The sequence below is a fragment of the Salmo salar genome, chromosome ssa01 (assembly GCF_905237065.1).
Source record: "Salmo salar chromosome ssa01, Ssal_v3.1, whole genome shotgun sequence".
NCBI lineage: Eukaryota > Metazoa > Chordata > Actinopteri > Salmoniformes > Salmonidae > Salmo > Salmo salar.
The window spans coordinates 90376041-90402322 of record NC_059442.1 but is presented as its reverse complement, the minus strand read 5'-3'; the positions used below and the strand labels follow the sequence as shown (position 1 = coordinate 90402322).

The following is a 26282-nucleotide window of genomic DNA, read 5'->3' as shown; positions in this document are numbered from 1 at the left end:
CCACTCCAAGTCTACTCTATTTAAGGCAACATTTTTTTATGTATAAACTCTTCCCCTGTTCCCAGTCCCACTACACCCTGTGAAGCCTGTCAGTGAGTGTATACTACCAACCAACTCCAGGCCAACTACCAGCTCCTAGGTGCACACTTCATACTCCAGAGTTGGCTGTACCCATAGCCAGTCAACACTTGAGAGCGCAATACTCACACAAGAGTGTACAGTGCTCCCACTCCCCACATTCACTAAAACACACTGTCCATTCGAATGTGATGAGAGGCATTTGATCCTCGATGTGCCTTCAGTGTTGCTTTACTGTGCGTTCGTGCGTTTTCTTGTTTTGTGTTTTCAGTGTTCTAATTAAAAGTAAAAAATGAGCACTCAACCCACTGCGCCTTGGTCCATTTCATACGACGAGCGTTACAGAACTTCCCACCACCAACGGACCAAGCAGCGGAGGAAGGAGCAGCAGGTGGACTACAAGGAGTACTGGACTTGGGAGGACATCTTGGAAGGAAAAGGATCCTACACATGGGAGGAGATCCAGGCTGGAAGGGATCGCCTCCCATGAGAACAGGTGGTGACAGTGAGGGAGGAACGGCGAAGGTGGAGCGAAGATCGGGACTGTTATATGGGTACACGATTGGCATTTAAGCCTCAGAGGCAGCCCAAATAATTTTTTGGGGAGGGGCACACGAGTAGTTTGGCTGGGCCAGGATTAAGCCCCAAGCCAACTCCCCGTGGTTACTGGAGGCAGCATGTTACTGGTCAGGTCCTGTGCTATGGGGTGATGCGCACGGCGTCGAGGCCGAGCATCCACAGGCCGGTGTGCGCGGTGTCAGCACCCCGCATTTGCCAGGGGGAAGCGGACATCCAGCCAGTAAGAGTGGTGCCAGTACTGCGCTCAAGTCCGCCAGTGCGCCTTCACGGCCCAGTGTATCCTGTTCCCGCTCCTCGCACTAGCCCTGAAGTACATGTTTCCAGTCTGGCACATCCAAAGCCAGCACCACGCACCAGGCCTCCAGTGCGTCAGCCCAGTCCAACTCGTCCTGTTCCTGCTCCTCGCACTAGCCCTGAGGTGCGTGTATCCAGTCTAGCGTATCCAAAGCCAGTCCCACGCACCAGGCCTCCAGTGCGTCAGCCCAGTCCAACTCGTCCTGTTCCTGCTCCTCGCACTAGCCCCGAGGTGCGTGTATTCAGTCTGGCGTATCCAAAGCCAGTCCCACGCACCAGGCTTACAGTGCGTCAGCCCAGTCCAACTCGTCCTGTTCCTGCTCCTCGCACTAGCCTTGGGGTGCGTGTCTCCAGTCTGGTACCTCCACTACCAGCCCCACGCATTAGGCTTTTAGTGTGCAGTCCCCGTCCAGAGCTTCCGACGACAGTACCCCGTCCAGAGCTTCCGACGACAGTACCCCGTCCAGAGCTTCCGGCAATAGTGCCTCGTTCAGAGCTTCCGGCAACAGTGCCCTGTCCAGAGCTTCCGGAGACAGTGCCCCGTCCAGAGTGTCCGGCGACAGTGCCCCATCTAGAGATGGCCCACAGTCCGGAACCAAGAGAGCCAGCCCACAGTCCGGAACCGAGTGAGACGGCCCACAGTCCGGAACCGAGTGAGACGGCCTACAGTCCGGAACCGAGTGAGTCGCCCTATAGTCCGGAATCGGCGCAGCCAGAGTTGCTCTACAGTCCAGAGCTCCCAGAGTCGCCCTACAGTCCGGAGCTCCCAGAGTCGTCTGTCTGCCCGAGGTCTACAGCGAAGTGCTTCAGCCCGAGGTCTACAGCGACGTGCCTCAGCCAGAGGTATTCAGCGGGGGTGGACAGGTTAGGTGGGGGACTAAGGCCAGAGCCTGAGCCACCTCCACAGTAGGAGGATTGGGGAGGGGGGTGTAGCACGGGAACCGTCGGTGACGGCAGCCACCCTCCCTTCCCTCCCTTTAGTTTGGGGGGTTTATTTTGTGTTTATTTTTTGGGTGAGGTGCATCCGGGGTCTGCACCTTTTGGGGGGCGTACTGTCACGTTCTGACCAGTAAAGGGGTTATTTGTTATTGTAGTTTGGTCAGGACGTGGCAGGGGGGTATTTGTTTTATGTGGTTCGGGGTCTGTTAGTATATGTGTTTATGTAGGGGGGTGTTTGGTTAGAGTATTCCGGGGTTTTTGGGTTATGTTCTTTATTTCGTATTTCTATGTTCTGTCTATGTTGTGTATTTCTTTGTTGGCCTGGTATGGCTCTCAATCAGGAACAGCTGTACATCGTTGTTGCTGATTGACAGTCATACTTAGGTAGCCTGTTTTCACCTGTCCCTTTGTGGGAAGTTGTTTTTGTATTGCTGTGTGTAGCCTGCATTACTGTGCGTTCGTGCGTTTTCTTGTTTTGCGTTTTCAGTGTTCTAATTAAAAGTAAAAAATGAGCACTCAACCCGCTGCGCCTTGGTCCCTTTCATACGACGAGCATTACATCCGGGGGATTTTATTTGCCCACCCAATTTATTTGAACAATTTTGGGACATAAAAGACAGTAAAAATCACCAGGAATTTAGGAATAGATATTCCCACTCATAAATAAAGAGGTATATGTGATCATATCCCAATGTAATCAAGGTTTGAAATGATTCTGCTTTTGTGAAATACTATACAGTATCTGTTTGGGATTATTGTGGTCATTTTGCAGTGTACAAAGTATTTATAACTATGTTCTGGGCCCCCGACCATCCACTCAAGAAAGAAATCGGTCCGCGGCTGAATGTAATTGGGAACCCCTGTTCTGTGGATTACTGCTCCATGTGTGTAAATCATTACTTTATAAGGAAGTCCATAGAAGGGTTAGGCATTGTTTGTGAAAACAAAACATGACAACCATGGCAACCAAGAGCAATAATGGTCTGTCTGGTTTTTATATTGAGACACATAGTGAAAAAGGTAGTTTTGGATGAGGGTAAAGTCACGTGACCGTCTGTTAAAGTGCTCTCTATAGCCGTCTGAGAAACTCAAGGAACCCAAGCACATGCTCACACCATCAGAAAAAACTAACTGCACACAGAGTCACTTCTCAGCTGATCGTGTTGTTCCAAAAGAAAAAAAAGACACCCCGTTTCAAAATGGAGAAAATTCTAAAAGTAGGACAAGGGCATTTTCTAGTCTCACCAAGGTGCACTGAGTAGACAGTCTGATCACTGAGACCTCGGTGAGATTAGATTACATCTGATTCTAGTCTCACCTCGTTCTCCTTGATTAATTAAGATCTGGTTCTAGTCTCACCTCGTTCTCCTTGATTAATTAAGATTTGGTTCTAGTCTCATCTCGTTCTCCTTGATGAATTAAGATCTGGTTCTAGTCTCACCTCGTTCTCCTTGATTAACTAAGATCTGGTTCTAGTCTCACCTCGTTCTCCTTGATTAATTAAGATCTGGTTCTAGTCTCACCTCGTTCTCCTTGATTAATTAAGATCAGGTTCTAGTCTCACCTCGTTCTCCTTGATTAATTAAGATCTGGTTCTAGTCTCACCTCGTTCTCCTTGATTAACTAAGATCTGGTTCTAGTCTCACCTCGTTCTCCTTGATTAATTAAGATCTGGTTCTAGTCTCACCCCGTTCTCCTTGATTAATTAAGATTTGGTTCTAGTCTCACCTCGTTCTCCTTGATTAACTAAGATCTGGTTCTAGTCTCACCTCGTTCTCCTTGATTAACTAAGATCTGGTTCTAGTCTCACCTCGTTCTCCTTGATTAATTAAGATCTGGTTCTAGTCTCACCTCGTTCTCCTTGATTAATTAAGATCAGGTTCTAGTCTCACCTCGTTCTCCTTGATTAATTAAGATCTGGTTCTAGTCTCACCTCGTTCTCCTTGATTAACTAAGATCTGGTTCTAGTCTCACCTCGTTCTCCTTGATTAATTAAGATCTGGTTCTAGTCTCACCCCGTTCTCCTTGATTAATTAAGATATGGTTCTAGTCTCACCTCGTTCTCCTTGATTAACTAAGATCTGGTTCTAGTCTCACCTCGTTCTCCTTGATTAACTAAGATATGGTTCTAGTCTCACCTCGTTCTCCTTGATTAACTAAGATCTGGTTCTAGTCTCACCTCGTTCTCCTTCTTCTCGTACTTGGTGGCTTGTTTTCCCTGGCTCTTCCTCCGCAGCTTCTTCAGGTCCGTCTGAGAGCGCTCCAGAGAGTCCTGCTTCATTTTGTGCTCTGACTGGTACCGCTTGAATGTTGCCTGGATGAGAGATACAGAGGATAAGATAGGTTTGATGGAGAGGACTTTGAATGCAAGGAGAGGAGGAGGGGATAGGGGATATTGAGGAGGGGATAGAGGATATTGAGAAGGGGATAGGGGATATTGAGGAGGGGATAGGGGATATTGAGGAGGTGATAGAGGATATTGGTGATATTGAGGAGGTGATAGAGAATATTGGTGATAGAGGATATTGAGAAGGGGATAGGGGATATTGAGGAGGGGATAGGGGATATTGAGGAGGTGATAGAGGATATTGGGGAGGTGATAGAGGATATTGGGGAGGTGATAGAGGATATTGGTGATATTGAGGAGGTGATAGAGGATATTGGTGATAGAGGATATTGAAAGGACAGGGGACTATGTTTTTGTTGTTGTTTTTTACCCCTTTTTATCCCCAATTGGTAGTTAAAGTCTTGTCCCATTGCTGCAACTCCCGTACATCCTCCTGAAACACAACCCTGCCAAGCCGCACTGCTTCTTGACACAATGCACGCTTAACCCGGAAGCCAGACACACCAATGTGTTGGAGGAAACACTGTACACCTGGCAACCGTGTCAGTGTGCATGCGCCCGGCCCGCCACAGGAGTTGCTAGAGCGCGATGGGACAAGGACATCCCGGCCGGCCAAACCCTCCCTTAACCCGGAGGACGCTGGGCCAATTGTGCATCGCCTCATGGGTCTCCCTGCGACACAGCCCAGTATTGAACCAGGATCTATAGTAACGCAGCTAGCACTGCGATGCAGTGCCTTAGACTGCTGCGCCACTCGGGAGGCCCTGGAGACCATGTTGAAGTGTGTACTCACATACCTGTACACGTAGACATACAGACACCTACACAAACACACGCATGCACTCACACACTCCTTGCTATTACATTGTCCCTTGCCAAGGTCCTACAATGGTCAAGGTACTTACAGTCATATATTTCACATCCAACTCTGTTTTCCTCTCCAGCTCAGAAATGATTTCTTTGTGGAACTGCTTGAACTGAAAAGAAAAGAAAGAATGTAGTTCAAGTCGATATATAAACGTATGACAATAATAATCATGTTAAGATGGTGACATCAGGATAACAGTTGTGAGGCTGAGCCAGAGGAATGTAGCTGTGATAATGGCTTTCTCAGTAAGGGGAATTCCAACAACAGGTCTGTCTTTCTTTTTTTTTAAACATTGACTACTTTCTCCTTCTTTCCCTCTTACAGAAACACTACATGACCAAATGTATGTGGACACCTGCTTGTCTGACATCTCATTCCAAAATCATGGGCCTTAATACGGAGTTGGTCCCCCTTTGCTGCTATAACAGCCTCCACTCTTCTGGGAAGACTTTCCACAAGATATTGGAACATTGCTGCGGAGACTTGCTTCCATTCAGCCACAAGAGCATTAGTAAGGTCGGACACCGATGTTGGGCGATTAGGCTCGCAGTTGGCGAGCCAGGGCTCTGTGCCGGCCAGTCAAGTTATCTGTATGGCATTGTCATGCTGAAACAGGAAAGGGCCTTCCCCAAACTGTTGCCACAAAGTTGGAAGCACAGAATCATCTAGAATGTCATTGTATGCTGTAGCGTTAACATTTCCTTTCACTGAAACTAAGGGGTCTAGTCCAAACCATGAAAAACCCCAGACCATTATTCCTCCTCCATCAAACTTTACAGTTGGCACTATGCACTCGGGCAGGTAGCGTTCTCCTGGCATCTGCCAAACCCAGATTTGTCCATCAGACTGCCAGACAGTGAAGCCTGATTCATCACTCCAGAGAATGCAATATTCATCATACAAATCATCTTAAATTCAGTTAAGTTTCAAAGTTTATTTGCCACGTGCACAGGAAGCAACATGTGTAAAACAGTACAGTGAAACATTTTTACGTTTTAGAGTTAATTTTGTGAATTCTACACATTTTGCCATGGGTCAGAGAGGAAGATTTGCTGTTATATTCATTTTTTCTCCACAGGTTTTATTATATGTGAGTGAGACTAGCAAAATCAAAGGGGCCCCCCGGCCGGTAATTAGACCATGATTACTAAGTTTACATAGCTGGCCCGCTGGACTAATTTACCAATCTATTTGGGCTAATTGTCAGTCACTGATCGTCACACATAACAATAGAAAAACTGCTGATGGGGGGGTGGGCAGGGGCTGCAGGTTGTCCATCCCTGGTCTAAAAGACAAACAAAGTAGTAACAGTTGTCTTGTGTCCAGGTAGTATTTCTCACTAGGCTTTGTTGTCTTCTGGGTGTGTTTAGAGGATAAGGGAAGCCTGCTAACTACTAGTCACAGTGAGAAAGAGAGAGTTGGCATAGGAAGGCCCTATGGCTGTGGGTGGACATGAGCACACAATGCAGGTCAAAGAGAATGGTAACCCTTGACTTCAGTCTGCCACTTAATTAGCAATTAGATGGTAAAATGGTAATTACATAACAAAAAAGGAATAATTGCTATTTTACTAAGAGAAGAAGTGACAGTAGGTCAGCTGGGTAACTTACATTCTCCTCCAGCTCCAGGTGAACCTTTTTGTGCACCTCAGAGATTTCCATCAGAACCACACCTGTAGAAAACAGATCATACATCATACACAGGTAAGGGACATCTAGCCGGGGTGCCAGTCACAGTCCTGCTAGTCTATATCCGCTTTAGTCAACATACTGTTGTCTTATTGGACAAGGCCAGGATACATCAGTGTGGAATCAATGCAGAAACTGTAAGACAACCAGGCTAAGGGAAACTACTGCATTTGAATATGCTGAGGACATCTATGACCCTTTCTCCTCACATTGCTTGGCGACAACAAGGTCCCTGAGAGCCTAGCTGGCATGGGACAGGCTGAGACGTCACGAGGAGGACAATGGGTTTTCACCTCAAAGCTGTTGCATCTGTTCTTTCCCTATGCTTACAGAAGCAACTGTTACTTTAGTGGTCAGGAACAAAGCTTACTCTAGCCCTTATCAAAATGTAATGTGTATTTTATGTCATGAGGAGTTTTTACATACTGCATGGATGACTTTTCGGCACAGTAATGTTTGAACAGTGGTAACTAAGTAGTCGCTACTGATCAGATCCACATTGTCTGACACAGAGACAGAAAAAACAACCATTGAACGCCATAGAGGAACATGGCACAATAGCAGTCATACTGTAAACAGAAGTAGACAATGACAGCAGACAGACACAATGGGGTGACATCTAGAGGTTCTGTAGAGTATACTGTAATAATATTCCAGCATATTGTTAAGAATTAGTTGTGGTGCATTCTAGAACCAGCTGCCACTGGCACCACCTGCCACTAGCACCACCTGCCTCTAGCACCACCTGCCTCTAGCACCACCTGCCACTAGCAGGTTTTCTTTTGACAAAATGTAATATTGTATATGAGTTAGTCGTGTTTTTTTCTATTCCCTTTGCAAAAATCTGCAACCACCGTCCAATCACTCCTATCACCTCAGTATTAATTCAATACCCCAAAACCACGACTGGGCCTGTGAGACCATATTAACAGACTCAACCCAAACACACTGAGCATACATACATTAGGCACACGCACGCACACACACACACACACACACACACACACACACACACACACACACACACACACACACACACACACACACACACACACACACACACGGTGTGACCCCAGGCAGGCCTGCTTATACAGAGCTGTACCTCGCTGGCCGACTGCAGCTTCAACAACATTGCCCTCTGATAGTCAATAGTACGTACTGGTAAATGCTGCCATTGTATGTCGGGGGGAGGGGGGGTGGCTGGGCTCTGGGCAGGCTGATATACAGCACCAACAACAACCTGCTGCAGAATGAGAGGGCTGGTGTTCAAACAGGCTGTAGAGTGAGGGCTGGGGTTTAGTGAGAGAGTAATTGTGTAGTGAGAGGGATGGTGTGTAGTGAGAGGGAGGGTGTGTAGAGAGAGGGAGGGTGTGTAGAGAGAGGGATGGTGTGTAGTGAGAGGGATAGTGTGTAGCGAGAGGGATAGTGTGCAGCGAGAGGGATGGTGTGCAGTGAGAGGGATGGTGTGCAGTGAGAGGGATGGTGTGTAGTGAGAGGGATGGTGTGTAGTGAGAGGGATGGTGTGCAGTGAGAGGGATGGTGTGCGGTGAGAGGGATGGTGTGTAGTGAGAGGGATGGTGTGCAGTGAGAGGGATGGTGTGTAGTGAGAGGGATGGTTTTCATAACATCACCCGCTGATTTCCTCTGACATCCCATCTCTCTTATTCCGCTCTCCCCCTCTCCTTTACTCTCGACCCTCTCTCTCTTTCCCTCCCTCTCCCCCCTCCATCCCTGTACTCCTCTCCATCTTAAGATGTTTTAACCGCCGCGACCGGGAGGCCTATGGGGCGGCACACAATTGGCCAAGCGTCGTCCGGGTTAGGGAGGGTATGGCCGGCAGGGATATTCTTGTCTCATCGTGCACTAGCGACTCCTGTGGCGGGCCGAGTGCAGTGCACGCTGACCAGGTCGCCAGGTGTACGGTGTTTCCTCTGACACATTGGTGCGGCTGGCTTCCGGGTTGGATGTGCATTGTGTCAACAAGCAGTGCGACTTGGCTGGGTTGTGTTTCGGAGGACACATGGCTCTCGACCTTCGCCTCTCCCGAGTCCGTACGGGAGTTGCAGTGATGAGACAAGACTGTAACTACTACCAATTGGATACCACGAAATTGGGGTGAAAAAAGGGGTAAAAAAAACAAACAAGAAAAGATGTTTTAACCAGGCAGATGACTAGATAAGAACATTTGACCCTGTAATCCTCCACATGGCTCTGGTCTTAGTCTCAGTGATCTGTGTGCTACAATGTTTTATGTAAATAAGGAAAAAATACATCTCTCCCTCAAAACATTACAAGTGAATCTGGTTCTGCTGTCTCCAGATTGACCTACCCTGATAAGGATACATATTATTATACTTTTAGAAAAAAAGTGCTATCTATGTAGAACCTAAAAGGGTACTTCATCTGTCCCCATAGCAGAACCTGTTGAAGAACCATTTTTGGTTCCAGGTAGATCCCTAGAACCCATTTGGGTTCCATGTAGGATCTTTTTCAGAGAGGGTTCTACATGGAACCCAAAATAGTTCTCCCTGCAAACAAAAAGTGTTCTACCTGGACCCAAAACAGGTTATCCTATGGGGACAGCTGAAGAACCCTTTAGGAACCCTTTTTTCTAAGAGTGTACCCAGTAAAGGATACATAGTATTGTTCATAATACTGTATAGATAGGTATATGTGTACATCTCCAAACACTGCTTCATCTACAATACAAGAATGAATAATACTAGCCTTACATTCAGCTATAGTTACATCCACTATAATCAAAGGCTTTACAGCTTGACTGACTGTGTCTGTTTGTGGTGGGTCATTTGGGAAACCACCCAGTAATGATGATAAGCCTTGTATCCCAGCCTTATCCTAGATGTCTTCAGATAGTGCTAGGTGGTGGCTATAGTCTCATTGTGATGTCTGGTTTTACAGTGACTTAATAACGACTTGATCATTATTATAGTACCTCTGTGGTTTATGGTGGTTTTGATAGCACAGAAAACTACGTCCATCATCTTTCACATTGTTACCAGGTGATGTAGTTTATGAACGGTGTAGGCCTCTGGTAACAGAATACCTGCCGTTCCCTCATAAGAGTCTAATAGAGAAACATGCTGTGGAAAAACATAACTTTATTAGATGACAAATTACAATAGATTTCAACCGGTGATCTGTTCAGGTTATTCCGACGCACCGGTATTATTAATATGCAAAACAGCATTGGAATAGATACAAAGGTTTGAGTTTATGGCTGACTGAGCTATGTGCAGTTACATTTATGTTTTAGCAGATGCTTTTATCCAGAGCAACTTACAGTAGTGAGTGCATACATTGTTATAGTTTTTTCACACTGGTCCCCAGTGGGAATCAAACCCACAACCCTGTTGTTACAAACACCATGCACTACCAACTGAGCCACACAGAACCTAATGCACATGTGTGACAAAGGGCCTAATTCACACAATATGACCAAAGCAGTGACATTTGAACTTTGAGATAGTCGTCACTCATAAAACAATAATGATAAATCGTACAGGGTCATGTCACAGCAAGAGTCTGACGCAATATGGACAACACCTATCTGAGTCACGGCCAACGATATCGCAATCTTGAAGCCACACATTCCAATGACAGGTAGGGAGAGTGAGTGTTGTGATGTTGCCATGGTTGGAAGTCTTTGTTCTCTGATATTACATGGATATGAATCAGAGATCGGTGTCACTCAGCTCCAGGCCCATAGATCTAACGTGCACGCACACACACAGCCTTGAGAAGGCTAATAGTACTGGAGTGTATAGTGGCTGTTTTACGGGCTCCTGACCAATTCTGCTATTTTGTGTTTTTTCACTGATTTTAACTTTTTTTGTAGATAATGTTTCCGCCATCGTTTCCTAGGAATGAAAAGATATTCAGGACATCAGACAGCAATCACTAACCACGATCTGGATGAAGACTATAATAGTGGCCAGTGATTTTAATGCAGGAAAACTAAAATCCATTTGACCTAATTTCTATCAGCATGTCACCTGTGCAACAAGAGGCACAAAACACACAGAGACGCACACAAAGCTTTCCCTCGCCCTCCATTTGGAAAATCTGACCATAATTCTATGCTCCTGATTCCTGCTTACAAGCACAAACTCAAACAGAAATTACCAGTGACGCGCTCTACGCAGAAGTGGTCCGATGAAGCGGCGGTTAAGCTTCAGGACTGTTTCGCTAGCACAGATGTTCTGGGATTGATCCTATATCATTGAGGAGTCAGTCACCGGCTTCATTAATAAGTGCATAGACGATGTCGTTCCCACAGTGACTGTACGTACATATCCCAACACGAAGCCATAATCCGCACTGAGCTAAAGGCTAGAGCTGCCGCTAACCCAGACACTTTTTAGATATCTTGCTACGGCCTCCTACGAACCATCAAACAGGAAAAGCATCATTACAGGACTAAGATCGAATCCTATTATACCGGTTTGTCGGATGTGGCAGGGCTTGCAAACTATCATGGATTACAAATCAAATCAAAGTTTATTTGTCACGTGCGCCGAATACAACAGGTGTAGACCTTACAGTGAAATGCTTACTTACAAGCCCTAACCAACAGTGCAATTTTTAAGTAAAAAATAGGTATTAGGTGAACAATAGATAAGTAAGGAAATAAAAATCAACAGTAAAAAGACAGAGAACAATAACAGTAGCGAGGCTACAGTTGAAGACGGAAGTTTACATACACCTCAGCCAAATACATTTAAACTCAGTTTTTCACAATTCCTAGCACAAATTCCATGTCTTAGGTCAGTTAGGATCACCACTTTATTTTAAGAATGTGAAATGTCAGAATAATAGTTGATAGAATTATTTATTTCAGCTTTTATTTCTTTCATCACATTCCCAGTGGGTCAGAAGTTTACATACACTCAATTAGTATTTGGTAGCATTGCCTTTAAATTGATTAACTTGGGTCAAACGTTTCAGGTAGCCTTCCACAAGCTTCCCACAATAAGTTGGGTGAATTTTGGCCCATTCCTCCTGACAGAGCTGGTGTAACTGAGTCAGGTTTGTAGGCCTCCTTGCTCGCACACGCTTTTTCAGTTCTGCCCACACATTTTCTATAGGATTGAGGTCAGGGCTTTGTGATGGCCACTCCAATACCTTGACTTTGTTGTCCTTAAGCCATTTTGCCACAGCTTTGTAAGTATGTTTGGGGTCATTGTCCATTTGGAAGACCCATTTGCGACCAAATGTTTGAAGGTAGGCCTTGAAATACATCCACAGGTACACCCCCTATTGACTCAAATGATGTCAGTTAGCCTATCAGAAGCTTCTAAAGCCATGACATAATTTTCTGGAATTTTCCAAGCTGTTTAAAGGCACAGTCAACTTAGTGTATGTAAACTTCTGACCCACTGGAATTGTGATACAGTGAATTATAAGTGAAATAATCTGTCTGTAAACAATTGTAGGAAAAATGACTTGTGTCATGCACAAAGTAGAAGTCCTAACCGACTTGCCAAAACTATAGTTTGTTAACAAGAAATTTGTGGAGTGGTTGAAAAACGAGTTTTAAATGACTCCAACCTAAGAGTTTTCTATTATTTCTCTATTTTCTTTTTCTCTGCATTGTTGGGAAGGACCCGTAAGTAAGCATTTCACTGTTCGTCGACACCTGTTGTTTAAGAAGCATGTGACGAATATAATTTAATTACATTTTACACGCTCACGCACGCGCTCGCACGCACGCACACACACACACACTGTAATGAATCTGTCATTAGTCCTAGACACAGGTTGTTATTCCCTCTCTTGGTGCTGACTCACCACCCATTATGTTAAAGTGCTGCTGGAAACATTAAGGTGACCCATTTTCCCAGATTTTTATGATCCATTAAGTAGCTTCTTATGCTTGTCACCATCCTCCATGATGGACTGCTGGGTGGAAAAGGCCAACAAATGGTTTCATCTGTGTTCATGTCACATATACATTATCCTTATAGTGGCTGTTATCCACTGAAAATGGATATCGCACACACACACACACACACACACACACACACACACACACACACACACACACACACACACACACACACACACACACAGTAGACATAATAGAATAAGTTAGGCATGGACAGTAATGTCCTCTTGACAATCCTTCAGACAACCCACCCATGGAGGGCATGAGTTTAGAGACTCTGACTTTAGAAACGGGATAAAAATGCTGATAAAACTAATTGACAATGACATAGGAAGAAACTACGAAATACAGAATTTCATAATTCGACACTTGCTAAGCGATGTGCCATGAGTTGGGTGGGGGAGGAGTTTCCCAGAAGGATGTATCACATAATATGTTCTATATCAGATGTCTATGTGTTGTACAGTGCAGTACAGGCTTAACTACATGAACAACAGAGACAGAATGCAATAATGAATTGTATTACATTGTTTGGGGTATGTCCTTTTAAGATTAGGTTAATGGCATGGTAAAAAAATTCTGCAGAAAGCAAGTGTGTGGGGCAAGGAAGGGTGTGTGGGGTTAGGGAGGTCATGGGATTGTTTGGTGAGTGAAAGGAGCGTGATAGATCGGAAAGCCTGAGGCATCATGGGTGAATGAGCAGCCAATGGCCCTGACTGTCTCTTGACTCCCTACCATACTCCCTAGGAAGTGTTCACTTGCTCACTTGTCTTTATGAAGTGTGAAATCCCTCTTATAGATTTAAACTTTTTGGATAGATTGGTGAAAACATTGATTCCAAGGACGGCAGAAGGGTGCGGCAGGTGTGGCCACACCCCCTGGTTTGCTCACTTTTAAAGTTAATGTAAATAACTGAAATCTAGACAGTAACTGTAGGCTTATAACCACAAACATGTAGCCGTATATAATATTAATTCCTGCAGAATTAAGTATTTCATGCAGTAATATTGTACAGAAAATGTACATTTTGTCTCAGTAACAGGAGTGGAGAAATTATAATTTAATTCAGCATGTCTTGAGAGAATGTGAATGCGCGGTTAGGGATCGCAATCCTTTTCAGTGATTGACACTGAAACATAGAAGCTGACAGTATTTCAACCACATAAATGCATCCAAGACAAACTGAAATCTAATCAGAAACATAATTTCACAGCTTTTCGTTTCCTTAAAACTGGTCAAACTGATGTAATTTGGACATTTTCCACGGGAAGGATCTTGCAATTTCTCCCCGGCCCCTAAACGTCCTCACTCCACAAGAAAGCAGAATGAAAGAGAAAACTTTACTGATGACAGATTATTGATGCATTCATTCTATCGTTTTATTACATTGATCTAGTGAGCACCACTTTAGGCAGGCAAGATGTTATGACAGAAGAGAAGCTGCATGTATCTTATTATAGACAAGTTGACAAACAAATAGCCTAGCATTTAAATGCCCGAAATTAACACCAGAAAAAAACACTGTGAAAAAATATGTTAATTCATGTCACATCAGTGATCACCAGTGGTGTAAAGTACTTAAGTAAAAATACAAGTACTATACTTTACTATTTATATTTTTGACAAATTTTACTTTGAAATTCACTACATTCCTAAACAAAATAAGGCACTTTTTACTCCATACATTTTCCTTGACACCCAAAAGTACTTATCAGGACAGGGAACTGGTCCAATTCACGCACTTATCAAGAGAAAATCCCTGGCCATCCCTACTGCATCAGATCTGGCGGACTCACTAAACACACATGCTTAGTTTGTAAATTATGTCTGAGTGTTGGAGTGTGCCCCTGGCTATCTGTAAATTTTAAAAACAAGAAAATCATGCCATATGATGTGCTTAATATAAGAAATATTACATGATTTTTTACTTTTGATACTTAAGTATATTTAAAACCAAATAGTTTTAGACTTTCTCAAGTAGTATTTTACTGGATGACTTTCACTTTGACTTGAGTCATTTTCTATTAATGTAACTTTACTTTTACTCAGGTATGAAAATTGGGTACTTTTTCCACCACAGGTGATCCCTCCAAGGGAGGTAGAAAGAGAAGGATGCATTTTCTAAGTATTCAAACAGGACCAGTGTCCATCCTGAGAACAACACATTCCTAGAGAGTTCGTGTGAGATGGAGAGAGAGAGAAGCAGGGTCATATTTTTGCCCACTTTGGGGAAAATGTTTGGGATCCCTGACACTCACGCTGACGCCATGTCCTAGGAGGGTTGATGAATTGTCTCCCACACAACTGATGGATGGACGGCAGAGCAGTGTGATGAAACCTAAGCATTCCTATCAAACACCACCAACTCTCAGGTTAGAAATTCAACATAGCCTCAAAAAACACTACGTCACCTTCAGTAAAATCTGTTCCGTTCCGAACCAAAAAGCTGTCACCAACTTACTAGACTCACTATCAGAATGAAAAAGCCAACGCACCTCCTACTGAGTTCCTCCTGTCCTCACTCAAATTAGAAATAGTCTACATTTTTGGACGTAATTACCTTTTTTCTCAGAGTGACAGCTCGGGTTCAATATTGTTTTAACTACTTTGCTGGAGGTTTTGACAAACAGCTTGTGAAGAAAAGGTGGAAGGGCGGGGAGCACACCATTCTTTCTTCAGTACGTTTCCGGGCTTGATAACTTGCCTATTTTCTGTGATGTTGCCATGGTACAGTAATGCGATCCCATAGAGACCAGTGTAAATGTTGTTATTCCCAATAGAGGAAATCGAATATTAGAAGCCAGCTAGCACTATGAATAGTAAACACACAATTTGACATTCTACAAGCACAACACTGATGGGGGACTAATATGAGATCATTCTGATCATGCTAATTCATAATTTCCCTCACCAGAATGATAAATACATACTTAGGGCCTAGACTAGTTTTCCCTGGAAAAATGAATGTTCCTACACATACTATGAACCAGTTAGAGATACTTTATGATAGCTATCCCTAAAGTAGTATTGCATGTAAAGTACAGTGCCTTCAGAAAGTATTAATACCCCTTGACTTATTCCACATTGTGTTGTTGCAGCCTGAATTTAAAATGTATTAAATAAAAATGTTTCGCACCCATGTACACACAATACCCCATAACGACATAATGAAAATATGTTTTGAGAAATGTTTACAAATGTATTGGAAATTAAATACAGAAATATCTCATTTACATAAGTATTCACACCCGAGTCAATACTTTGAAGAAGCACCTTTGGCAGCAATTACAGATGTGAGTCTTTCTGGGTAAGTCTCTCATGGTCCCGTGTGGCTCAGTTGGTAGAGCATGGTGTTTGCAATGCCAGGGTTGTGGGTTCGATTCCCACGGGGGACCAGTACAGGAAAAGAAAGAGAATGTCTGAAATGTATTCATGAATGTAAGTTGCTCTGGATAAGAGTGTCTGCTAAATGATTAAAATATAAATAAATGTCTCTAAGAGCTTTCCATACATGGATTGTGCAACATTTGCCCATTATTATTTTCAAGCTCTGTCACATTGGTTGTTGATCATTACTAAACAACCATTTTCAGGTCTTGCCATAGATTTTCAAGTAGATTTAACTCAAAACTGTATACTCGGCCACATTCACTATCTTCTTGGTAAGCAACTCCAGTGTAGATTTGACCTTCTGTTTAAGGTTATTGTCCTGCTGAAAGGTGAATTCATCTCCCAGTATCTGGAGGAAAACAGACTGAACCAGGTTTCCTCTAGGATTTTGCCTGTGCTTAGCTCCATTCCGTTTATTTTCTTATCCTGAAAAACTCCCCAGTCCTTAGCAATTACAAGCATACCCGTAACATGATGTAGCCACCAATATGCTTGAAAATATGGAGCGTGGTACTCAGTAATGTGTTGTGTTGGATTTGCCCCAAACATACATTTTTGTATTCAGGACGAAAAGTTAATTGCTTTGATATTATTTTTGCAGTATTACTTTAGTGCCTTGTTGCAAACAGGAGGCCTGCTTTGAAATATTTGTATTCTCTACAGGCTTTCTTCTTTTCACTGTGTCAATTAGGTTAGTATTGTGGAGTAACTATAATGTTGTTGATCCATCCTCAGTTTTCTCCTAACACAGCCATTAAACTCTGTAATTGTTTTAAAGTCAACATTGGCCTCAGGGTGAAATCCTTGAGCGGTTTCTGTCCTCTCAGCAACTGAGTTAGGAAGGATGCCTGTATCTTTGTAGTGACTGGGTGTATTGATAGTCCATCCAAAGTGTAATTAATAACTAATAAATAAAGGTGAAATAAAAAATTAAATAAAAACTTCACCATGCTCAAAGGGATAGTCAATGTTAGCTTTTTTTTGTACCCATCTACAAATAGGTGCCGTTTTGTATTTTGTTTAGTATTTATTTTTTATGTTTTAGGGGGTTGATCAGCTTTAATAGTGCAGATAGATTGTAGCTTCCATCACTGTAATTGTCTGCATCATTTCCAATCTCCCATATATTTTTGGGTAAATATACAGTATATATACTGAGTGTGTATGATGAGTGTGCAAAACTGTCATCAAGGCAAAGGGTGGATCTCAAATATATTTTAATTTGTTTAACACTTTTTTGGTTACTACATGATTCCATATGAGGAATTTCATAGTTTTGATGTCTTCATTATTATTCTACAATGTAGAAAATAGTAAAAATAAAGAAAAACCCTGTAATGAGTAGGTGTGTCCAAACTTTTGACTGGTACTATACTTATCTTTTTAAAATATATTTTCCTTTATTATTTTCCACTAACCGTACCACCCCTCCCCTAATTGGAGTAACACAATGAACAATAACACTTAGGCTTCTACTTCCAGCTGAAACATACTCTACACATTTTACAGTCACAATCTATTTTACAATAGTTATATTTTCTTTGTTTTCTAGTCGTGTCCTTCCTCTTCCCTTCTTTGTAAGGCATTGGACACCCTCCCTGGTGTTTGTGGTTGAATCTGTGTTTGAAATTCACTACTGAGGGACATTACAGATCATTGTATGTGTGGGGTACAGAGATGAGGTAGTCATTCAAAAATCATGTTAAACACTATTATTGCACACAGAGTGAGTCCATGCAATTTATTACGTGACATTTCAGCTTTTCATTTTTAATTAATTTGTAAACATTTATAAAAACAATTCGACTTTGACATGATGCGGCATTGTGTGTAGGCCAGCGACATAAAATCACAATTTAATCCATTTTAAAATCAAGCTGTAATGCAACAAAATATGGAAAAGGCACTGTATGTGCTCCCTTGTGATGAGAGATGGACAGTATGTTTCTCACAACAATCAGGTCTTTCCATGACACTGAATACCAGGAAAGAGGCTGGCAGTCTGGGCTCCTTCACAGTTTCTTTCTGCCCCTGTTGTTTGCAGAGCCAGGTCATTCTACTGCTCAATTCCCTTGAGCCCAAAAGGAGTCAATAGAACCACTAATTAATTTGAGCTGGAATTGAGTCATGGACTGTACTTTTCAATTGTATGAATTTCTCCTATTGAAATGAGGGAGGTTGGCGTGTCACAACAGTTAATAGGACTACATAAATAGATGTCAGATTTTGTTTAAAGTTATTTCCTTCAGATTTCACACATCTAAAACATCTGAAAGCCCAGCAGTTTTCTTTGAAGTGAAAACACTCAGGAATGTCTCTTAGCGGTTAGCAGTCAATGACTTCCTTATCAAATAATGCCAAGTCGCATTAAGTGATAAGCTGATTGTTCTATCTGTTAACAACACCATTTACCTTTCTCAATGTCACAGCCCCAACCAGGAGGTCAAATAGGCCTGTCGTCAGGCAGAATGGAGCTAAAATGTTGGCTTGATATTGTCCCTTATTGGTTATCTATTATTATTATTATTAGGACCTTAAGTATTTACTGACTACATTGCTAAACAAGGGAAAACTCTGAACTCTAGTTGTAGCCTATAAGTAGGGTAAGAGTTTCTCCTGGTCTGGTCATGTGGTTGAGAAAAACCCAGGATCCTACACGTATCATTTCGTAGCCATTCTACATATATGCCACGTGCCAAACTCACTGACTGACGCAGACGCTGCTCTATTACACTACTCTATTTAGCTACTTAATGAAAATCAACCCCATCACCTACAACCCTTACAAGGCATCTAAAAGGGGGAAAGTTGCTCATAGCAATTTGTTAATAGTTTGATCAATATGAGATTCACTGTGATGTAAATTCAGAGAAAGAGATAACTTTGCAGTTACACTGAGACTGGTTTGGTCTACTGAGGTCACACTGAGATTGGTTTGGTCTACTGAGGTCACACTGAGACTGGATTGGTCTACTGAGGTCACACTGAGACTGGTTTGGTCTACTGAGGGCACACTGAGACATGAGGTTTGATCTACTGAGGTCACACAGAGACATGAGGTTTGGTCTACTGAGGTCACACAGAGACATGAGGTTTGGTCTACTGAGGTCACACTGAGACGTGAGATTTGGTCTACTGAGGTCACACAGACATGATGCTTTATCTACTGAGTGCACACAGAGACATGAGGTTTGGTCTACTGAGGGCACACTGAGACATGAGGTTTGGTCTACTGAGTGCACACAGAGACATGAGGTTTGGTCTACTGAGGGCACATTGAGACATGAGGTTTGATCTACTGAGGTCACATAGAGACGTGAGGTTTGGTCTACTGAGGGCACACTGAGACATGAGGTTTGATCTACTGAGGGCACACTGTCTTGTTTTACATCTTGGAGCATGAACATGTTCCAAACAACAATAAAGAAAATCGAACAAGGGGTCACACTCAAAATGTTATTCATCAAACTCCACAACTCCAGCAATTTCAGCGTCTATATCTTGACAACAATGAAAGCTTTACTCTGGCCCCTGAGAGGGGAAGAGGAGAGAAGGGTAGCAGATGGAGGGAAAGATAGATGTGATGGTGGGAATAGTGTCCTCCCATGTCAGTCTGTTTGTTCAATGTGTTTGCTGCCCTGCTCTGTAACGCGTGAGAGAATTCACACCGTCTCGCTGACTGAGGCCAGTCTCACTGACTATTGCCAGTCTCGCTGACTGAAGCCAGTCTCGCTGACTGAGGCCAGTCTGAGCAGCAGAGGAGGAACCATAGAAATAGAGTAGGAACAGCTCCAGACTTAATTAGAATTCCTCAAATGGACATTCCCCATTCTAAACCAATGTTCCGGACGCATTTGGTGTTCCATTTTGTAATGTTAGATTCAGTTGGCTAGAAACACAAACTGATCTGCTACCAGGCTATTAAAGTTCTATAACACTACAGAATAAACATCATTATCATGAAAAATACCTTATATTTGACCATTTTCTGTGGATAACAGCCACTATAAGGATAATGTATATGTGACATGGACACAGATGAAACCATTTGTTGGCCTTATCCACCCAGCAGTCCATCAGCTACTTAATGGATCATAAAAATCTGGGAAAATGGGTCACCTTAATGTTTCCAGCAGCACTTTAACATAATGGGTGGTGAGTCAGCACCAAGAGAGGGAATAACAACCTGTGTCTAGGACTAATGACAGATTCATTACAGTGTATGTATGTATGTATGTATGTATGTATGTATGTATGTATGTATGTATGTATGTATGTATGTATGTATGTATGTATGTATGTATGTATGTATGTATGTATGTATGTATGTATGTACAGTTGAAGTTAGAAGTTTACATACACTTAGGTTGGAGTCATTAAAACTCGGTTTTCAACCACTCCACAAATTTCTTGTTAACAAACTATAGTTTTGGCAAGTGGGTTAGGACATCTACTTTGTGCATGACACAAGTAATTTTTCCTACAATTGTTTACAGACAGATTATTTCACTTACAATTCAATGTATCACAATTCCAGTGGGTCAGATGTTTACATACACTAAGTTGACTGTGCCTTTAAACAGCTTAGAAAATTCCAGAAAATTATGTCATGGCTTTAGAAGCTTCTGATAGGCTAATTGACATAATTTGAGTCAATAGGAGGTGTACCTGTGGCTGTATTTCAAGGCCTACCTTCAAACTCTGTGCCTCTTTGCTTGACATCATGGGAAAATCAATAGAAATCAGCCAAGACCTAAAAAAAAGATTTTTGACCTCCACAAGTCTGGTTCATCCTTGGGAGCAATTTCCAATCGCCTGAAGGTACCAAGTTCATCTGTACAAACAACAGTACGCAAGTTTAAACACCATGGGACCACGCAGCCATCATACCGCTCTGGAAGGAGTCGCGTTCTGGCTCCTAGAGATGAACGTACTTTGGTGCGAAAAGTGAAAATCAATCCCAGAACAACAGCAAAGGACCTTGTGAAGATGCTGGAGGAAAAAGGTACAAAAGTATCTATATCCACAGTAAAAGGAGTCCTATATCGACATACGCTGAAAGGCTGCTCACATGGAAGAAGCCACTGCTCAAAAACCGCCATAAAAAAGTCTGACTACGGTTTGCAACAGCACATGGGGACAAAGATCATACTTTTTGGAGAAATGTCCTCTGGTCTGATGAAACAAAAATATATAAAGACCATCGTTATGTTTGGAGGAAAAAGGTGGAGGCTTGCAAGCCAAAGAACACCACCCCAACCATGAAGCACAGGGGTGGCAGCATCATGTTGTGGGGGTGCTTTGCTGCAGGAGAGACTGGTGCACTTCACAAAATAGATGGCATCATGAAGAAGGAAAATTATGTGAATATATTGAAGCAAGATCTCAAGACATCAGTCAGGAAATTAATGCTTGGTTGCAAATGGGTCTTCCAAATGGACAATGACCCCAAGCATACTTACAAAGTTGTGGCAAAATGGCTTAAGGACAACAAAGTCAAGGTATCGGAGTGGCCATCACAAAGCCCTGACCTCAATCCTATAGAAAATTTGTGGGCAGAACTGAAAAAACGTATGCGAGCAAGGAGGCCTACAAACCTGACTCAGTTACACCAGCTCTGTCAGGAGGAATGGGCCAAAATTCACCCAACTTATTGTGGGAAGCTTGTGGAAGGCTACCCGAAACATTTGACCCAAGTTAAACAATTTAAAGGCAATGCTGCCAAATACTAATTGAGTGTATGTAAACTTCTGACCCACTGGGAATGTGATGAAAGAAATAAAAGCTGAAATAAATCATTCTCTCTACTATTATTCTGACATTTCACATTCTTAAAATAAAGTGGTGATCCTAACTGACCTAAAACAGGGAATTTTTACTAGGATTATATGACAGGAATTGTGAAAAACATAGTTTAAATGTATTTGGCTAAGGTGTATGTAAACTTCCGACTTCAACTGTATGTGTGTGTGTACTAACCTAATTCTCTGGAGACAGGGGACACGGAAGCAGTCTCTCCTATCTTTGACACAGCGTCAAAGTACGCCTTCCCAGCAAGAGTCATCACTGTGAGGAGACAAACAAACACAATCATATGAATGGATCTCCTCAATCTCTACATGATACCATATTCAGCCCCTTGCGCCAGTCGTGGCTAAGTGTTTAAAACCAGAGTGTAAATGTAAGCTTGTTACTGTATCATATGAGACATCTAATTCACTTTTGTTAAAAAATTGGGACAATAAATCACATTTTGTTCATATAACCCTTGTTTATAACAACATTCGTCACAAAGTGACAGTAACCAGAAACCTCTTCACAGATTGCCTTGACTAAATCCCCAAACACTCACACTTGTCTTTTCCTACTAGCGCTGAGTTTTCTGATAACTTACTACGACTGTGATATGTGGTTGTCTCCCCTAGCTATCTGAAGATGAATGAACTAACTGTGATATGTGGTTGTCTCCCCTAGCTATCTGAAGATGAATGAACTAACTGTGATATGTGGTTGTCTCCCCTAGCTATCTGAAGATTAATGCACTAATAACTGTGATAAGTGGTAGTCTCCCCTAGCTATCTGAAGATGAATGAACTAATAACTGTGATAAGTGGTAGTCTCCCCTAGCTATCTGAAGATGAATGAACTAACTGTGATATGTGGTAGTCTCCCCTAGCTATCTGAAGATGAATGCACTAATAACTGTGATAAGTGGTAGTCTCCCCTAGCTATCTGAAGATGAATGAACTAACTGTGATATGTGGTTGTCTCCCCTTGCTATCTGAAGATTAATGAACTAACTGTGATATGTGGTTGTCTCCCCTAGCTATCTGAAGATGAATGCATTAACTGTGATATGTGGTAGTCTCCCCAAGCTATCTGAAGATGAATGAACTAACTGTGATATGTGGTTGTCTCCCCTAGCTATCTGAAGATGAATGAACTAACTGTGATATGTGGTTGTCTCCCCTAGCTATCTGAAGATGAATGAACTAACTGTGATATGTGGTTGTCTCCCATAGCTATCTGAAGATGAATGAACTAACTGTGATATGTGGTTGTCTCCCCTAGCTATCTGAAGATGAATGCACAAATAACTGTGATAAGTGGTTGTCTCCCCTAGCTATCTGAAGATGAATGAACTAACTGTGATATGTGGTTGTCTTACCTAGCAATCTGAAGATGAATGCACAAGATCACAAAAAAGCAAGCAGCAGCACAGTGGCAACAGGCAAGGACCAACTCTCTTGAAGGAAGACACCTTGAGAGGAACCCGACTCAAACCATCCTCCATTGACATGTTCTTACCGGCTACAGATTTCTCATAGTTCTTCCCCAAATTGACAAGGTTCCTCAGTCCTGGGTTCAACTGCTCCATCACATTCTGCAAGAGGGGGAAAAACAATATAATACCGGCAGTGAGTGTAACTATTCTTCACATCTTTTGTTTCAAAAACACAATTTTTATCTCTTGTTGTGGAGTGGATACACAGAGACCAATAATAAGTTAGTAAACCATGTGACGTTTCTAATAAACAAATCCGAATAAAGGATTGTCTCATTGTCATCATAAATAAAGTGTTTAAACGTTTGTGTTAATTCTATAAATAACTCCAAGCTGAAATAAAACATTTTAATCATTAACACGATCTTTCACAATTTACAACTTTGTGGGAGCAAAGTCATACACAAAGTATTTGCAGCAACAGGGCAGATTGAACCAAACCCAATCCCACTCGTACTCAAATGGCCCACAATAAAATGCTGTTCAGGACTGTAGTCCCTGTTTCAAATCCCCAGGCACACCCTCAACAGAACAATGAAATGCCAGGTATGCATTAGGCCTAGTTGCGCCATGCCAGATAGAGAGAAAACAGGAGGAAGAAAAATTAAAACAGAGAGAAACAGGTTTATCTTCAGCTGAAACTGTGGAACGTCATAGTCAATGTAGAATTTGTGTTTCTGACACTTCTGACTTCACATGCAGCGTACTGAACTGGTGGGGTTTGCTTGACGCAAGTACACCAAATGGCCTTATAATTGATGAACTAACAAGAATATATGGATTATTGGACACATTTTAAATTGACAAATGACAAATTGTTTTTTTTCTCAGTTATTTGGAAAGGCAAATGTTAGGCCTACTTCACTGCGCTTTTTCGCTCTCACGGGCGAGTCACAAGTGTACCCGTGCTCTCACCATACGCACTGTGCAGGTTTATGACCATATTTTGGAATGGATTTATGTATCTCCTATAATAATAACTGGTTGTGCCCTAAAACTGAAGCCAATTGGAGCCTACTGCTATTGCCAAAGGCGACGATGGACATTGGCCATACGGAAACCATGTTGTTATAAAGGTGGAGAAATGGGGAGCTATGATGATGAGAACATAGCCTAACAAAAAGCCTGCTTACCTTGTATGTACTTTCGGTCAGCTTATTCACATTGTCATGATCCCTAGACATGTTGGCAGTTATTTCTCAGTCTCTACAAGATGGAACAACAAAAAACAAGCCAAACCAAGAAAAAAACCCAAAGCAAATCACTCGAAGTCTATATAATTCCTTTCAAATCCAAGGGTGGGCTGTTTAATTGTTCCAGGAGTAGTTTACGCTTGATGGCATTTCTCACACCTTGCATGTACACGTAGAGCCGAAACGCAACTGTTCGCTGGTGGCCAAACAAACCGGCATTCACCGCTGCGCTGACAGCGAAACAGTCAAACTTCACTGTGTGTCCGCGGGGCGGGAGGCAGAAACCGTGGTATCCGAGTCGTCACTGCTTTAGTCAAACCAAATAATTAGGGTTGATAATTATAATGATAATTCTCCCTGACCAAGACGGCTGCCATTTACTCCTATTCTATAACTTTGAGGGATTATGATCACATAGTCCCTCTAGTAATTTAATAGGATATTTATGAGTCAAGCACTTTCGGTGCTGTGGTTTTAGGCAGATCATCAACTCGGAATTGACAATAGGGGTTGGGCGCTCACTCTCCCGGGGTGGTTCTTGTTATTGCATTCGGATTCATTTAAATCACAGTAGACTTACTTTAAAATCAATTCACACCCCAATTTGGCCATCGACATCAGTCTCATGTAAACACCGTCTGGGCCTAATTATGTTGTGGTTAATTGCTGCTTGTTGTAGGGAAAGGGGATACCTAGTTAGTTGTACAACTGAATGCCTTCAAATGAAATGTGTCTTCCGCATTTAACCCAACCCCTCTGAATCAGAGAGGTGCGGAGGTCTGTCTTAATCGACATCCACGTCTTCGGCGCCCGGGGAACAGTGAGTTAAGTGTCTTGCTCAGGGGCAGAACGATAGATTTTTACATTGTCAGCTCGGGGATTCGATCCAGCAACCTTTCGGAGAGAAGACAACGTTGTTTTATAGGGAATAGACTGATGTAGTTTTCCATTTCACACCTGTTGGCCTTGGCTTTTACACATCGGTTCAATTATTTGAATTCCATTTCTGTGAACTCAATGCACAAATTGCCTAGTTTCTCTGGAGATAAAATAAATCAGATCAGCCTGAACTGTGCGATGGTGGAGTTGTAGTTTCCAACAGGTCAAAATTCTACATAGTTTAGTGCAGAAACCGTGGTAATTAACTACAATGACCCCAATCCATTGCGCGCCTTTCTGTGCGATTCATTTAGGCAAGCAACGTTAGTTAGGTTAGTGTCGGCAGACACCAGACACCAGAGAGAAGAGTGAGAAGATGCAGGATCAAGAGGGATAGATAACTGTTACTTCGCGAGGTATCTCTACCTGAAAATACACGATCTAAGTGATTGATAGTTGGTATTCAGCAGTCATATTTACTTTGAAGAACTTCTAAAATAGTGATTTTGTCAGACAGCATAGGGAGTAGCTCTGTAGAGATGAGATGATGACTTGGAATAAAATAATAAAGTCATCAAAACAAATGTACAACTGAAATATCTTATTAAAGTAAAGTCATGTGAATAAGTGATGGTTAATAAGTGATAAGCAGTAATGGGCAGTCACTACCATCATGGGACTTTTATTAATTGTTGTATTCTGTGTTGTTACAGCATTCAACCCCGCATAATGCATAGCGCATGTCATGTTTAATTTTTTTTTGTCGAAACTGAAAACCGTGATTATTTTTAAATAATCGAACAGAAACCGAACAGACCTCAAAACGCACTAATCTCT

General features: G+C 42.4%; 1 protein-coding gene across 1 annotated transcript in view; it reads right to left on the bottom strand.

Moving 5' to 3' along the window:
* Positions 1-25084, bottom strand: part of LOC106609807 (brain-specific angiogenesis inhibitor 1-associated protein 2-like protein 1) — a 66311-nt gene extending 41227 nt beyond the window's left edge. The window contains exons 1-6 of the mRNA XM_014208834.2: positions 24507-25084; positions 23397-23472; positions 22068-22154; positions 6716-6777; positions 5143-5214; positions 4070-4204 (exon numbers count right to left, since the gene is read on the bottom strand). Of these exons, the coding sequence (XP_014064309.1) occupies positions 4070-4204; positions 5143-5214; positions 6716-6777; positions 22068-22154; positions 23397-23472; positions 24507-24557 (483 nt within the window). The 5' untranslated portion in view covers positions 24558-25084. The remainder of the gene's footprint in view (positions 1-4069; positions 4205-5142; positions 5215-6715; positions 6778-22067; positions 22155-23396; positions 23473-24506) is intronic.
* Between the last annotated feature and the right edge of the window lie 1198 nt (positions 25085-26282).